We start from the raw sequence: 18,356 nt of genomic DNA on the forward strand, positions 1-18,356 counted from the left end.
CAGCGGTGTTCGATTCACACAAGTTGATTTCCACCAAAATTTCGTCCAATCTTTATCTAATATATTATTTTCTTACTCTATATTTTGTTGTATTTTAATATTTTAATTCCACAAAAATCAAACTAATTTTATTATTGTTTGTAAAATATTGTTTAAACAATTGCATATGTTTAAAAATAATAAACTTTTATTCTCTAAGTTAAAATATATGAACAAAGAAATTTTTTACTGAAGAAGGGGTTATTTCAAAGGATAGAGTATGTGTTTTTATTTTGCAATAAACAAATTTGTATATTTATATTGAAATGTAATAAAAATTAAAATGTATCAATCATTATCAAAGGTAACTGGAATGCCCAATCAGAGCCAACTATCCGCTGTCCTGCGCGTAGCACCAATAATTAACGTTTATTTAAAAAAAAATCCTGACGCCGTGGTGGTTTTTTTTTTATTTTTTTTTATTAATGGCTTTGACATAGCCAATTAGCCAGACTATTTGTTTTTTTTTTGTATGGTATTACAATAACAATTTAAAGTTAATATCTAAGCCTACTTATTATCTAAATTTATTTTTATTTTTATATTTTTACAATTTTTAATTTTATTATCTAAGCCTATTTAAAATTTAAATTTACAGGACGTTACATATTCGTAAACACATTTTAACGTCTGCTTATTTTTTGGAAAAAGAATTTCGTTTAAATTGACAGGTATAGGACAATTTAGATCAATTAACTTTTCATACATCACTTTAATATTTTGTCTGTACTGTCCACACTCCAATATTAGGTGCTGTAGATCTCCCATTCCACCACAGGCGCAATATGGGTTATCACTGATACCTATGCTGTGTTTGTATGCTGGGGTTAGTGCGTGATTTGACCTCATTCTGTTTATTGTTTTTATAAATATCCTATTTGATTCTTGTTTAAACCATCTCTCATTGGGAATTAGTGGTTGGCAATTTCTAAAATTTATTCCCGTTGTACTTTGGTTATATACACGTTGCCAATTTTGTTTGCAATGGTTTTTACTGATATTATCTATATCGGTTACTGGTAGAAGTATGTTGTTTATGTTTCGTTTGGTTAAAGCTGCAGATTTAGCTAATTTGTCGACTTCTTCATTTCCAAATATTCCAGAATGTCCTCTAACCCAACAAATAATAATTGAACTGCCCGAGGAAGTAATATCATAATATAGACTCTTAATTTCTATCTCAATGTGGTTTAGGGCCGGTTGTTCGAACGCTAATCAACAATGATCATTATCAAATAATTAATTACTGTCAGTGTCAATTGTTAAAACATAATTAATTACAATTCTGAGACTATAATCAATTAATATAACAATAATTATTAACATAATTAATAATAAATCTCATAATTGTAATTAATTATGTTTTCAGCAACCCAAACAAAGTTGACATTGACAGTTTTGGTGACAGTAATTAAATATTTAATAATGATCATTGTTGATTAGCGTTCGAACAACCGGCCCTTAGACTTTTTGTCGATTGGATAGAAGTGAGTTTGTCCACAATACTTCTACAATCGGTGAAAATGATATAATTGTCCATACCAACAGAGGCTATATATTTTAGCGCAAATAATAAAGCTGATAATTCGGCAGTATATATTGAAGCTTCATTAGGCAATCGGCATGATTCTTTGTATTCAGAATTCCAGTGATATATTGCACTTCCGGTTCTATTTTGAATTTTGGAGCCGTCAGTAAAAATATATTGAAACATAGGCCACTTGTCTTTAATTATTTTGTTGATAATACTGCCTGGAAGGTTTGAATCCATGTAATTTGTTTGTATTATCTTGGAAAAGAGAGTTTCAGGAGGTTTAGTGTAAATTGGAGGTATTTTATTTTTGTATATTTGGTGTTCATACATTGTCAATTTCCTATAGCTTTCAACGTATATGGGGGTTTTTTTAGTACACCAATATTTGTGGCTTAAATCTAATATATTCAAGTTACGAATAGTCCTTAAGTAGCTGACGTTTTTTGAGATAGCTCTAGCTACAAACTTATCTGTACAAAACTGTCTACGTAGAGTAAGTGGTGGTTCCTTAGCTTCAATCTCAATAATAGTAATAGGAGTAGATTTTAAGTAACCGAGACAGAGTCTCAAACATTTATTCCTTTGGATTTCAACTTTATTAAGATATCCTGTTGACGCAGACCCATATAAATGACAACTATAGTCGAAAATTGGTCGAATCATTGAGCGATAGAATAGCAATGCAATATTCGGGTCACCTCCCCAACCGGTTCTACAAAAAGCTCTAAGGATATTCATAGAATTTTCTGATTTCTTTATAATATAATGAATTTGATCCTTCCATAACAATTTACGATCCAAATACGTCCCAAGATATTTAGCACAATTTTTTATCGGAAATTCTATTCTACCTAATTTGAAGGTGCCTTGAGGAATTTGGCGTTTTTTGGAGAAAAAACAAATTTCAGTCTTTGTCGTTGATATGGATAAACCTAGAGAATGGTAATCATTTTTTACACAATCTAATGTAAATTCAAGTTGACGTCTACAAATGTCTAGAGAAGAATGGGAGGTGTACAACACAACATCATCTGCAAATTGTAAAATATTAGAGTGTGGAGGTACTATGTGTTCTAAATCTATATTGTACAATGAAAAAAGAAGTGGACTTAAAATACTACCCTGTGGTATACCTATACTCGTTAACCTTGGTGGTAAAAGGTTCTCATTTATTTTTAAGTAAGTCCATCTATTTTTGTACAAGGATACAATGAAATTTGAAATTTTAACTGGCATTCCAAGATCTACTAATTTTTTATAAAGAATGTCTAAATTGATGTTATCAAACGCTGAAGTTACATCTATAAATGCTGCAGCTGTCGACGCCTGATTTGTAAAATTGACCTGTAAAGAAGAGGCTAGGGAAGTGAGAGCATCTTGTGTAGATCTGGATTTTCGAAAGCCGTACTGAGATTTGGGAAGGATATCTTCGGACTCAAGCCAGTATTCAAGCCGATTTTTGATTAATCTCTCTAGAGTTTTTAGTATACAGGAACTTAAAGATATAGGTCTGTAAGATTCAACTTTGTTATCTGGCTTTCCTGGTTTTTTTATAGGTAATACAATATAGTCCTTCCATGCTTTGGGAATTAAATTTTTGTTTTGCCATATAGTGTTAAAAATTTGTAGTAATTTTGCCGTGGTGGTTAATCGATTTTAGTTTTGTACATTGCAAATGAAAGGTACAGTACACTTCTATAAGCAAAAAAAAAATCAACTTACTCTCTGCTTTATTTTCAGTCCTAATATAAGAAATATGAAGGTCCTAAATGTAGCATAAATGGTTGAAAAACGTAAAATGCGAATACTTGTTTTTGTATGTTTTTTTCGCAATTATTGCTATTTTGGAACAAGGGTGACTATTTTTGAAATTTTTAACCAATTATTTATTGTAGAAAATTTAATTACTCAACTTTTATGTCAGTACAACTTTTCTCGGAAATGAATACTTTTAAAGTTATAATCAAAAAACGAAGAAAAAAATCGAATTTATCCTTAATTTTTTGACATTTTGATTATTTAAACAATGTTCCGGACCTTTTTGAGAGGGAGGATAACTCAAATATTATTATTTGAGTTATTTTCAAGCAATTTCTGCAAACAATTTGAGTCACCTCTCAACGTCCAAATGTACTAATATTTTTACAGATGCGCCCTGGTCTACAACGATATGACCTACTTCGGACCATACTTCAAGGTAAAGTGCATGGGAAAAAAGGTCCAGGACGAAGAAGAATATCCTGGCTGCATAACCTGCGAAAATGGTTTAACTTAACCACTACCGGACTTTTCAGGGCAGCAGTCGACAAAGTCAGAATAGCCATGTTAGTGTCCAACATCCGTAATGGATAGGCACCATAAGAAGAAGGTGCTGTATTTAAAAATCGATTTATTTTTCCTAAATGCCCTGGTCTATTTGAACAAGTTAAGAACTGGTATCTATACGATTCTGTTTGTGGTAGCTTTTTGTTGCAAAAACCAAACATCGTTTTTAGTGAGTGATTAAACTCATTTAATATTTGGGACCACGATATACAGGAGAAAAATAAAAGATTTTAAAAAGCGACGAACAGTTATGGATTACTATAATCAAGTCAAATTATTAGGCAGAGGAGCTTTTGGGTAAGTGTTTTCTTCTTCTTATACTTTTATTTAGGTAGATTGCCCGTTTTTCTTCAACTTTACTTCTTATTCTATTGTTGCATTAACAATTTGGTGCAAAACGCGATGTTTTCATTTTTTTTGCACCTTAGGTATTAAAAGGCAAAATAGTTGACATAAAATTACCATATTTGATTTTTTAGAACATTGAAAAAGCTTCCAAATGGCGATTTTTGACAGTTAAAAAGTAAATTTTCAAATATTATCAAAAATAAGTATAGAACTTTGGTATATCACCCAAAGTTGAGTCTTGGGGCATTAACAAAGCCTCAAAATTTGAGACCGATCCATTAAGTAGTTTAAAAGTTATTCTATTTGTTTATCCCAGAGACCTTTATTTTGCAATAATATTAGTCATAAAATAATGAGGATACGATAATTCTACGCAAATCAATGAAATTTTAAGAGTTAAGCTATCAATATGTATCAAAAAAGGTTGAAAAAACATCAATCTTATAACCAAAAATCGTTTTGCAAAAATACTGGTATTTTTACCGTATAAACAATTAGAATAACTTATAGGTCTGGATCCCGCGTATGAAAAAAAGTTGATTAATAGCAAGCTGAAAATTTGTTAATAGCTTAAGGGTGTCTAGTCGGACAAACTTTGATATATGGGAACACTGGAACAGGGGAAGTTTTAATTGTGGAACAGTTTGAAAATTTGGAACGGTCAGACCACGAAAACGGCACATGTATTTTGTCCGACAGAACAGACTTAAACTCTCCGAACAGAGATTAAACTCTCATGCAAAAATCAGACTGCTATTTATCACCAAATGGGCGTTTTAATGAGTGGAACATGTAGAATATGTCCAATGACAGGAATTATGAGAGGTGATAAATAGCAGTCTGATTTTTGCATGAGAGTTTAATCTCTGTTCGGAGAGAAGTCTATTCTGTCGGACAAAATAAATGTGCCGTTTTCGTGGTCTGACCGTTCCAAATTTTTAACCTGTTCCACAATTAAAACTTCCCCTGTTCCAGTGTTCCCATATATCAAAGTTTATCCGACTAGACACCCTTAAGCTATTAACAAATTTTCAGCTTGCTATTAATCAACTTTTTTTTCATACGCGGGATCCAGACCTATTATTCGTAGACGAAATATTTTTCACATTTAAAAATCTGGGTAAAAAGTAGGGAAAAGATTAACTGTAACTACTAAAATGAGGCTGAAATGAAAAATTAGTTGCACTATGTTAAGGGAGAACTAAAAATTCAAGCTTTCAAAAATGTTAATGAAATTCAAAATACTGTAAGTTTCTTTATCTCGGGTTCTAGTTGATAGATTTTGATCTTTTTTAATTCGTATGTACTTCTTGGGTACATTACAAATAATATGCAATGTTTTAAGAATACTATTAATTAAAAAACAATAAACAGTTAAAAATATATACAGTCGAACCCGCTTATTGGAATAGCCTTTGTGCAAGGCAAAAATAGTCGAAATAAGTGTTACCGAATATACGTAATAATATTATTTACATACTATGCCAATGTGTAGTTTTACATACTATGCCAATATGTAGTTTTATTACATACTATGCCAATATGTATATCATACAGTGCTAGTCAAAAGTCCGTACCCCCCCCTCGTATCTTTTGAACGGTTATACCTATAATAGTGAAATTTGGAGGGAGGAAATAAACGGACGTACGCTTCTCAACTAGTCATGACAGGTGACGTAATAGTGACAGATGATTTTACAGCGCCACTGTCACAAATAATTTTAAATGGGACCTTATGGCAAGTGATACCTCGTTTGAAAGGTATTCAAAATACCTATTCAGTCATACCAATTTTTTTGGGCTTTAGTTGATTTTAATTTTGGTGAATAAATTAAATAATTATAATATTGTAGTTTCGCATTTAATTAATAAAAATTAAAATGTCCGCCTATGCTTTTTTTGTCAAAAAAGTTGACGTTTTTCAATTCTCTAGTAGTTTTTACGTCAACGTCAACCTTTTTGACAAGTAATCATATGCGGGATTTTGAATTTTTATTAATTAAATGCGAAACTACAATTTTATATTTATTTCATTTATTCATCAAAATTAGTTTAAACTCAAACAAAATTAGTATGACTGAATAGGTATTTTCAATACCTTTCAAACGAGGTATCACTTGCCATAAGGTCCTATTTAAAATTATCTGTCACAGTGGCTCTGTAACGTCATCTGTCACTATTACGTCACCTGTCATGACTAGTTAAGAAGCTTACGTCCGTTTATTTCCTCCCTCCAAATTTCACTGTTATAGGTATAACCGTTCAAAAGATAAGAGGGGGTACGGACTTTTGACTAGCACTGTATATGTACGTACATAATCAGTGTATGTAAATTGTTTTAGGTCTTTTTACGTCAATAATACAGTAGTGTAACTAGTACTTATCTATGTATGTGTTAAATACCAAATTACATTACACGTATGTGAATGGATACATTAGGTAATTAATATGAAATGTATGCAATATCTCTCTCTCCTGTCGTTTCCCCATTACTGAGGATCGTGATTTCTTCCAATATTCCTAACAATGTTTCTCCATTGGTCTCTATCTTCAGCTGCTCTAAGAGCTGCGCAGAATGAGTTTCCAGCTGAGTGCTTTATTTGGTCAGACCATCTAGTTGGTGATCGTCCTCTTGATCTTCTCCCCGGAACGTTTCCAGAAACAATTAATCTCTCCAAACTGTCGTCACCTCTGCGAACTACGTGACCAAAGAATTGCAGAATTCGTTGCAGACATATTGTGGACAGCCTTTTTTTAATATTGAGTTGGTTTAGAATGGAAACGTTTGTCCTATGAGCTGTCCAAGGTATGCGCAGCATTCTTCTCCAGCACCACATCTCAAAGGCATCAATTTTTTGGCGCTCGCATGCGCGAAGAGTCCAAGTCTCTGCTCCGTATAGAAATATTGAGAATACAAGGGCATTCACCAGTCTCATCTTGATATTTTGAGAGATATATCTGTCTTTCCAAACTTTAGTTAGGCGACTCATCGCATTTTTTGCCATACCAATACGTCTCCGAACTTCTGCTTCACAGTTACCATCGTTAGTTATACTAGACCCGAGATAGACAAAGGTGTTTACTATGCAATATGTAGATATGTAAATACATATTTTCTTATTAAAATGCATATATAACAAAATTACTTTTTTTTTCTTGAGAAATTATTGGTAATTATAGCTTTTTCGTTGTTAATCCGTGTGGTCATCCTTAATCCTTAATCCATTGGTTGAATAGAAGTTTTATTGGCGTCAAGAAATGGATTGTTACATTCTTGTTCTTTTCTCTTCTTTTCGAATTTAACAAAGCCATAATTCGCATCTTGTAAACAAGTAGCCTACTCTCTGAGTGAATTCTAAATAAACTGCTTCTAACAATTTTATAACAGGTAACAGTGCCTTTGTGTAGACAAATAAAAATTATTTTATGACCCATGCATTTGTCGGCCATGCTAAAGATCGAATTGGTATTCGTAACAAAGTAATAAATATTTATTACCCTAATAATATCTAATCCAGCACTACCGGCCGTTGACGACAAACCATAATACCAAACATAATTTAAATTTTTACTAAATTGTAAAAAAAAATATTCATTGACCTGCAAAATATGCTAATAAGCGGTATTATCTAGTTAGATCCTATTCCAATAAACAGATAAATTTATTAAGGAGTAAATGGAAATGTTTCGGGAACTTGAATTTATATTCCATAAACCGGGATATTCCTATAACAGGGATTCTAATAAGCGGGTTCGACTGTATTTTTTCCAAAAAATATATCTGTCTGCTTGTTTTAGTTGACTATCATTTCAATAAACTGGAGATAAATTTTCCACCGCATTTTTAATGCCATATGACACGAGTTTGCTTCATTTGCTTTGATTTTCCATGTCTTAAGGTATTTTTGAATCTTATTCAAATTCATTTGCAAGTTTTGTGATACTCTTTGCGGATTTATATGTGATGCAAGAACAGCCGTGTCATCAGCATATTATGTGGCGGATGTGGTTAATGTGGTAGTTGGTAAGTCAGCAGTAAATAACAAATATAAAATTAGGCCAATATCGCTGCCTTAGAGAAGCAAGAATTAAACAGAAAACCCGTATATTGTTTGATACTCATATTTCTTTCAGAACAATCCATTTATGTGAGAAAATCCATAACAAACAAAAATTGGTGCGAAAACAAATAACTTTGGAACTAGATGGACCCCAGCTGCAGGCGGCTAAGAACGAGGTAGCCATATTGAAATCTTTAAATCATCCGAACATTATTCAGTATTGTGATAGTTATGATAGCAAAGGGATATTTTATATTGTGATGGAGTATGCCAGCAAAGGAACCTTGCAGCAGCTGATTGAAAAAGAAAGACCAAATGCGTTTGCACCCCAGGTAAACTATGCACACTATATTTTTTCATCGAAAAAAAAAACACCTTTTATATATTTATTTTGATCCAAGCAGTTTTACTTGCCTCTCATTCTACTGCATGCATTCTCCGTCTATTTCCCCAGTACTCTGTAATACCGATCCTAGGTACTTAAAATTATTACTTTTCACAATTATGTCACCATCTAAAGATATTATTTTATTTGTAGTAACTCCATTTTTAAACGAATATTCCAAATACTCTGTTCTTATCTTACTAAGTTTTAAACCTTTTTCCTCAAGAGCTTGTCTCCACTCTTCCAGTTTTTGTTCCAAGTCGCTTTCACTATTTCCTACTAACACTACATCATCAGCATACATTAAGCACCAAGGAATGTTCCCTTGTAGCTTCGCTGTTATCTGATCCCAAACTAATGAGAATAAATAATGACTAAGCATCGAGCCTTGGTGCAATTACTTTTACATGAAGTTTATCAGTCTCTCCTACATCTCTCCTAACACTCGATGGCGCCCAAAATCCTGACAGCCAAAATCCCGACGGCCAAAACACCGACACGCCAGAATCCCGACACGCCAGAATCCCGACAGGCCAAAATCCCGACATGCAAAATTCTCGCATAAGTAAAATTCCGACCACTACATTTTGAATATTTATCGGTTCCTTTTCAAATGCAATACCAAATCATATTATAGATAGAGTATTGAAATTGAAAAATTAGTACTTACTAATAAGTACGGGTACTAATTATTATGTATTTAAAAAAAAATATTTAAACACTTCATTTTATAATATAAAAGCTATACTTACTGAAATGGAAGGTTGTAAGTGACATGATAATATCTATTATATGAAAGTAAACTTGAATTCAGGATTTGATTATACATATATTATTGGACTATATATTGACAAAAAAAAATTTAATTCATATACCCATGTTAGAAATTTTATTTAGAAAATTAGTTAATATTAAATGGTAAATACTTTTGTTCAGTAACACAAAATAAAAACAGATGACCATAAACAAAAAACAAGAAATAAATGTAATTATATGTTAAAAAGAAATTTATCAAACCTGTCGGGATTCTGGCCTGTCGGGATTTTGGCCTGTCGGGATTTTGGCCTGTCGGGATTCGGACGTGTCGGGATTTTGGCCGTCGGGATTGTGGCTGTCGGGATTTTGGCTGTCGGGATTTTGGGGCAGACCCCGGTACAGCCAAAATCCCGACGGTCAAACATGCCCTAACACTAGTTGTTATTCCCTCATACATCTCTCTCACAATCTTTACATATTCACCGGGGACTATTTTCTTATTGAGTGCCCACTACAGGATTTTTTGAGAGTTTGTTTCTTTATTCCTCTATTTGTCCATCGATTGTCTTATAATGAAAATTGCATTTGGTTTTGATCTACTTTGCATAAAGTAAAATCGACTATTAGATATTTCGGTTCCTCCACGTATCCGTCTATCAATTTTACTCTCTCCTATATTTTCATAGTGTGATTTAGTAATTTTATGGCCCTGTAGTTTGCACATTGTTGTATATCTCCTTTGTTTTTGTAAACAGGTACTAATACACTGCTTCTCCATTCGTCTGACATTTGTCAAACTTCCATAATTCTATTCAATAAACCTGTTTAGCTGTTCGCAAACTTGTTATTATCTCTCAATACTCTCCACACTTCTCCAAGAATATAATCTGGTCCAACTATTTTTCTTTTCTTTATTTTTTTAAGTGCTTTAACCACTTCTTCATTTGCTATTTTGGTGACCATTGCTGTTACTGTCTTCGTTATCTCATTCAAATTCTACACTGAATAAACTGCCAAAATACTTCTTCCATTTCTTTTTGACATGCTTTTCGTGAAGTAGTATTTTATTATTTTCATAATTATTTACGCTGTATTTAAGTTAAAGCATTGATTACCATTGTTTTTCTAGCGTTATTTGCTATCTCTGCTATATCATTTATTTCTTTTAGTACGTCATGGATTTATTCTGTCAAATTCTAATGGGACTGGATCATATCCACCAAAAACAAGTGATTCACAGAGATCTGAAAACCGAGAACATATTCCTGACAGGTCTACGTGGTGACGTCGTTAAAATTGGCGACTTTGGAATTTCAAAAGCTCTGATCAACGAAAACAAAGCCAATACCATAATCGGAACCTGCAATTACTTGGCACCTGAACTCTGCAACGGGGAATCATACAACGCTAAATCTGACATTTGGGCCTTGGGGTGCATTCTGTATGAGATGTGCGCTATGGAGAAAATGTTTTCTGGAACGGTAAGTTCAGTTCTTCTTCTTCTTTACGTGTTTCGGCGTTCACCCGTATTCAGACGTTGACCATCATCATTTTATTGACGATGCTATTAAATCATTGACTGACTGCGAAGTGTTGGCATATGCCGATGACATAAAGTTGTTTTGTTCTAGGCTACAGAAATCTCTCGACTTATTTGCGAATTGGTTTGATAATAACAGATTAGTCATTAATCGTGACAAGTGTCAGCTTATCCAGTTTCATCGATCAGTGGAAATGGTAGATTTTGATAACAATTTGGATGGTTTTTTGATTGAGAGGGTCACTAGCGTCAAGGATCTTGGTGTCATTTTTCAGAGAGACTTATCCTTTAATTTGCATATTGATTTTATTTGTAACTAGCTGACCCGGCAGACTTCGTACTGCCTCAATAGATAAAAACAAACTGTTGTATACAATAAACTTAAAATGAACAAAAGGAATTCGTAATTAATAAACAAAAATGCTCGATGTGAATGAGGTTTTATTATTATTTTTAATTAATTACACATGATGTTTGAAATAATAAAGTTTAGTTAGAAGTAACAAAATAAAGTTTGTAGTGCAACAGTTACAATCTTAAATTTGTTTATCTTATGATGAATATAACAGCTTTATTATATCTACATTCAAAACAACCATCTATTTATTATTAGGTTCGGGGAGATTCCAAGTCTATAGGTGTTGATTAAATAAAATTAAATTCAATTAAAATTAAATAAAAAAGTAAATGAAGTAAATTAAAATTAAATGAAATTGAATAAACGTAAATAAAAATAAATAAAACTGAATAAAATTAAATACAAATAAATAAAATCATATTAACTTAAATACAATTAAATAAAGTTAAAAAAAATTAAATAAAAATAATAAATAAATTAAAAAATAATAATAAAATTAAATAAAAGAAAATATAGTCTAATAAAAATAAATAAAATTTAATAAAATGAAATAAAATAAAATAAACGAAAATAAATAAAATACTTAAATAAAATTAAACAAAATGCATTAAAATTAAATAAAATTTTATAATTTGCTGCTTGTTCTTTTCGTGTGCTCAGAATTTTTCTCCTGCTTACGGTTCCGTTTAGAGATATTTTTTGAAAATTTCGCAAAATTAAAAAATTCAGATTTTGCCCAATTTGAGTCCCAAAGTTAAACTGTGCCACTTCTCTTCTATGAAATTTGTCGCTCGTTCTTCTTCTGTCCTCAGAATATTGCTACGGCTTGAGATATTGTATTTCGGACACAGATTGTGCTAGACAAAAAATTTTAGTACGGTTCTGCTCGGAATTAGGAGTCTACCTACTTAATTTCATATTTTTCACGTCATTGTTGTCATGGGCAACCCCCTAATGACATACGGGTATGAAATATAGACAGCAACCTACTCCCAGTACAGTCCAATATACCTGCAAAATTTCATAAAAATCGGTTAAGTCGTTTCGGAGGAGTATGGTAACAAACACTGCGACCGGCGAATTTTTATATAGATGTAAAATATTTAAATGGCTATTAAAAAATACGGTCTGAGATAAAAAATTGAAAATTTAGGATTGTATGTATCTTCTGCTTCTACATCTCATAAAAATAGTAAAAAACGGTTTTTCCAAAAATTAAAAAAATGTATCAGGGGGGCAACATCCCTTATGACGTACGGGTATGAAACTCCATATTATCCTATTCCCAGACCGCTAGAATATACATGTAAAATTTCATAAAAATCAGTTCAGTCGTTCTCGAGTTATAAATGGTGTAACTAACACAACCTCGACTTTCTTTTATATATATAGATGTAAAATATTTAAATGGCTATTAAAAAATAACGGTCTGAGATAAAAAATTTAAAATTTAGGATTGTATGTATCTTTTGCTTCTACATCTCATAAAAATAGTAAAAAACGGTTTTTCCAAAAATTAAAAAAATATATCAGGGGGAGCAACCCCCCTTATGACGTACGGGTATGAAACTCCATATTATCCTATTCCCAGTCCTCTAGAATATACATGTAAAATTTCATAAAAATCTGTTTAGTCGTTCTGGAGTTATAAATGGTGTAACTAACACAACCTCGACTTTCTTTTATATATATAGATGAGGCTCTTAGGCAGCTAGGGATTATTAAGAGCCATACAAGGGATTTTCATAACATTTCTTCGCTGAGAATTTTATACTGTTCTCTGATCCGATCTCAACTTGAACATTCCACTATAATCTGGTCTCCCTTTGTCCAATCCTCTGTTCAAAAGTTGGAGAGAGTGCAAAGACGGTTCTTTATGCACTGTGCCTTTAAATTACAGAGACCTTATTTTATTCATATTCTGATATGATGAGATCCTTAGAACTTGATCCTCTGTCTACTAGACGAGTTAATTTCGATCTCATCTTCATTTTTAAATTGGTTAACGGAATTATACATTCGCCTGAACTGCTTCAATTGGTTTGTTTCCACATTCATTCCCGTGTCCTTCGTGAGAATACACTATTTCATATTCCTTTTCGTCGAACTAATTATTCTGTGAATATAGGTCTGGTCAGACTTCTTGCTCATGCTAATCGGTTGCCTCATGAGACAGATTTTTTTAACATGTCCTTAAGTGGCTTTAAACAATCTCCGAAGCGTTAAATTTAATTGTAATTCTATGTACATATTTATTTTATGATTTTGCATTTTATTTAGTATTTGTATGTAATTTTTATAAATGTTGCTTAATTGTATATTTTTTGTCAATGGTCTTGCCCCGTTTATTAACAATAAATAAAGAAATAAATCATGTCTATAATTTCCCGAAACATTTCTTTATCGGCTGCTAAGCGAAATAATAATTCTATTACAGTGAAACCATTGTCTAATATTTCGCAGCCATGAAAGTTGCTTTCCGCATTTCTCCTCTATTTATAAGGCCGAAGTATTTTGTTTTTCTCTTCTTTATGATGTTACCATACATGACATTGAAGGACCTTCTTCTTCTTCAGGTGCCGTGTCCGTATTCAGACGTTGGCTGTCATCATGTTTACAAGTTCCTGAAACCCATCTCTATCGGCTGCTGCGAAATAATTCTTCTACCGTGGAACCACACCATTGTCTAATATTACGTAACCATGAAAGTTTCTTTCGACCAATCCATCTCTTTCCCTCCACTTTTCCTTGTATTATAAAGCTAAGTAGATCGTATTTAGGCCCTCTAATTATATGTCCGAAGTATTCTGTTTTTCTCCTCTTTATGATGTTTATGAGCAGACGTTCTGAATTCATCATTTGGAGAACATTTTCATTGGAAGTGTGCGAAACCCACGATATCTTTAGGCTTCTTCGATAGCACCACAATTCGAATGTTTCTAATTTATTTAGCATTGTGGTTTTTAACGTCCATGTCTCACAACCATACAATAATATAGACCACACGTAACATTTTAGGACCTTCTTGCGAATCTTCACCGACAAGCTTCGGTTACATAAAACTGATTTCCAGGTCATAAAAACCTTACGTGATATTTCAATCCTGGTTATTATCTCTTCATCACGATCGCAATTTACATTTAACCAACTGCCAAGGTACTTAAAATGGTTTACTCGTTCTATCTCCTCTCCATCAAGAGAAAGCACGCCTTGATCTACGTTTATCTTTTTAACTGCCATCCACTTTGTCTTTGAAATATTGATTTTTAGGCCTCTCCGATAACTTGCTTCACTGACTAGATTTACTAATGTCTGGAGGTCTTCTAAATTTTCTGCAAGAATGGCTGTGTCGTCAGCATATCTGATATTGTTGATTACTTATCCGCCTAGTCTTACTCCCTCTTGTCTGTCATCCAAAGCCTCCCTAAAGATTTCTTCAGAGTACAGATTAAAGAGACTGAGTGACAAAACACAACCCTGTCGCACACCCCGTTTGATGGGTAGTTTTTAAGTACGACTATCTCCAACTTGGATAGATGCTACTTGATTGTAATATAAGTATTTTAGCAGTCTTATATCGTAGTGGTCAAGTCCTGCTGCCGTAGGCAATTGAAAAGTATATCGTGTTGTACTCAGTCGAATGCCTTCTCGAAGTCGATGAAACAAACATAAACGTTCTTTCGGAATTCACAGCTTTTTTTGTAAAAGAACGCGCATACAAAATAGTGCCTCTCTAGTTCCTAGACCATTTATAAATCCAAATTACTTATTACCCATTTTACTTTCGCTCATCAGGAATAATATTATGGTTTTGTATAATTAATTCGTAAAAGTATCTTAAGTGCGTGACTCATCAAACTGATTAGTCTAAAATCGCTGCATTTGATGATCCTGCCTTTCTTTGGTAATGTTATAAACAGTGACTCCAATCAATCATCTGGTATTTTTGCTTTCAATAAGATGGAGCGTTTCCCCACCATTATAGACGGATTAGAAATTTTTAGAATTCGAATTTTACGAATCGATGGATCATCAGTAGCCTATTCGTTTTCCAAACCTTAATCTGTTAGATTTTTACCTGTATTTGCACGTTTATATTCCCGTGTATTTTTCTGCAAAGTTTAATGATAAATACTCCATTAATTTATTTCTAGGTGTCAAACGTGGTCCTGTCCATAGCCAGCGGTCGCAAAAAACGTGTAAACACAAAAGTCTATGGCAAACAAATGCAAGAAATTATTGATATGATGCTACAAACAGATCCCAATAACAGGCCCGATACAAGAGATTTAATGACAGATCCTGATGTTTTTTCCACATTGTATTCACTAGGTGGATTTCTAGGATGCATAGACGCCGAATAACTCAAAAAAATTTTTATTTTGAATTGAGATATTTTAAAAGTATTTATGACAAATTTTTAAGAATTTTTTATGTGTTTTATATGATATGTATGTTGACTGAATTTTTTGACTAATTTTTGTAACTTAGATTTTGGGTCGTCTCATGTGACTGAAAATCGTTTTAATATAATAAAAGACAAGACAAACGTATTTATGTAAAAACATTTCTACATCTTGAGATATTTTGAAGTTAGGAAATCGTATCACGTTGCTCACACGCTTACGCTTATTGGGACCGTGCAAGTTCGGCAAAGGGACCTCTATTTCTACGCTCTGTACTTTTATTCGCACTTTTAATTATATTGGCCAATTATATTAGTCCTGGTTGCTGGATAATTGTCAAGGCCATAGTCCAAAAAAATAATAAGAAGAAAAAATAAGATGCAGGTTATGTTATGCAAACGTAAACGATTGTATGTAGTAAATAAAATTAGTTATTAAAATGCAGTACTGCAAGCAAAATACAATTAATTAAATTTACCTTTATATAATAATTGCATATCATATCAATATTGTGGAGCAATATATAATTTTTCTGCTTCAATGACAGAAGGTATGAAATATACCTCAATTTGACAATTTCAATTGACAATATGAATTATTTAAGATAGTTCTCCGCAATATTTCTCCGCGACTCGCGCACCGTCGTTTCTCGTTTCCATTCTCATCACGTGTCCCATCCATCTTACTCTCTTTGCTTTTATGAAGCGACTCATGCTTAGTTCGTTATACAGTTCTTCTAATTCCCTGTTTGTTCGTCGTACCCAACCTTCCTCCGTATTTTTGCCACCATATATAGCTCTCAGCATTTTCCTTTCCCATCTTTCTAATTTCTCCCTATTTGCTTATTCATCATCCAACCAATTCACGTCCACTGCTGGACATAGGTCTCCCCCAATTGTTTCCACACTTCACGGTTTTGTGCTGATTTTTGCCAGTTTTTACTAATCCGCCTGATATCATCTGTCCATCGTGTAGGCGGCCTTCCTCTACTTCGTTTATCTTCTCTTGGTCTCCACTCCATCAGCTTTCGTGCCCATCTTGAATCTTTCAGCCTGGCGACGTGTCCTGCCCAGTTCCATTTGAGCCTGGTGATACGTTCTACAACATCTGCGATACCGGTTGTTTGTCTGAGATCTTCATTTCTTATTTTATCCCGTAGAGTTACGCCCAGCATGGATCTTTCCATGCGCCTTTGAGCAACCCGCATTTTCGACGCTGTTGCCTTGGTTAGAGTCAGTGTCTCTGCTCCATATGTCATTACCGGTAGCACACATTGGTCAAACACTTGTCTTTTTAAACCGATCGGTATACTGCTCCTAAATATGTCTCTCAGAGCTCCGTAGGCTGCCCAAGCAAGAGTTAATCTTCTTTTTATTTCGCATGTTTGGTTATCTCTGCCAATTCTAATTTCATGACCCAAGTAAATGTACTTTTCCACTAGTTCTACTTCTTGTTCGCGTATAATCAGCTGCCCGCTAGGAATCAGATTAGTCATAAATTTAGTTTTAGAAAAGTTCATTTTCAGGCCTATTTTCCAGCAGATAGCGTCTAACTCATTTAGCATTTTCTTTACTTCTCCTAGGTCATCAGTTATAAGGACTATGTCATCTGCAAAACGAAGATGATTTAACTTTTCTCCATCTATTTTGATCCCTTTATTGTCCCAGTTGAGCATCTTAAAGGCATATTCCAGAACAGTTATGAATAGTTTTGGCGAGAGTGTGTCGCCTTGTCTTACACCGCGTTCCATGCTTATTTGTTTGGTTTTATCATGTAACTTAACACTCATTGTTGCCTCTTTATAAATATTATAGATGAGTGTACTGTAACGGTAGTCAATGCGGCATTCATTTAGAGCTTCTAAAATGCTATCCAGCTCCATCGTGTCAAAGGCTTTATGAAAATCCACGAATGCTAGGACAAGGGGTTTATTATATTCTATTGACTTCTCAATTAGTAACTTGACTGCCTGCAGATGGTCGTTTGTCCCAAAGTTTGATCGAAATCCAGCTTGTTCTTTTGGCTGGTAAAAATCTAGCTTCTTTTCTACTCTTGATGTCACTACTTTTGTAAAGAGTTTGTATAAGTGGTTTAGCAGGCTAATGGGTCTATAATGTTCTAAGTCTGTCTTATCTCCCTTCTTATGCAAAAGTATTGTTACTGCGTTTTTCCATTTTTCAGGTATCGACTTTTAATGAAGGCATAAGTTGAAGAGATTTTTTATTTTACCTATAAGAATGTGGCCTCCGTTTTTAATGGCCTCTATTACGACTCCATCTTCACCTGGTGCTTTTCCATTTTTCATTTTTCTCAGTGCTTGATGGATTTCGCTAGTGGTTATCTCTGGTAGTATTTCGGAGCCTTGGTTTATTATTTTCTTTGAAACCGCTTCCCTCAGATTATTTTGATTCAGCCTTTGGCTCCTATATAGTTCCAAATAAAATTCTTCTACGATATTTAGTAAATCTTCTCTGTTTGATGTTATTTCGCTGTTTTTATTTTTTAATTTATGTATTTCGCATTTTCCGTTGGTCAATTTCCTTCGTAAAACTTTCAAACTTTTATTTTCTTCTATGGTTTTCTGGATGCTTTGAGTTTTATACT

At 33.2% G+C, this 18,356-nt stretch overlaps 1 protein-coding gene across 1 annotated transcript; it reads left to right on the forward strand.

The window, feature by feature from the left end:
* Positions 1 to 4,026: 4,026 nt before the first annotated feature.
* LOC114336353 (serine/threonine-protein kinase Nek8-like) lies at positions 4,027 to 15,899 on the forward strand. Its single transcript, XM_028286704.2, has 4 exons — positions 4,027 to 4,195; positions 8,381 to 8,639; positions 10,618 to 10,929; positions 15,501 to 15,899. Exons 1-4 carry the CDS (start codon positions 4,149 to 4,151, stop codon positions 15,708 to 15,710), a joined length of 828 nt encoding a protein of 275 aa, XP_028142505.1. The 5' UTR covers positions 4,027 to 4,148; the 3' UTR covers positions 15,711 to 15,899.
* The last annotated feature ends 2,457 nt before the right edge of the window (positions 15,900 to 18,356 follow it).

This window comes from Diabrotica virgifera, chromosome 7 (assembly GCF_917563875.1).
Source record: "Diabrotica virgifera virgifera chromosome 7, PGI_DIABVI_V3a".
Taxonomy (NCBI): Eukaryota; Metazoa; Arthropoda; class Insecta; order Coleoptera; family Chrysomelidae; genus Diabrotica; species Diabrotica virgifera.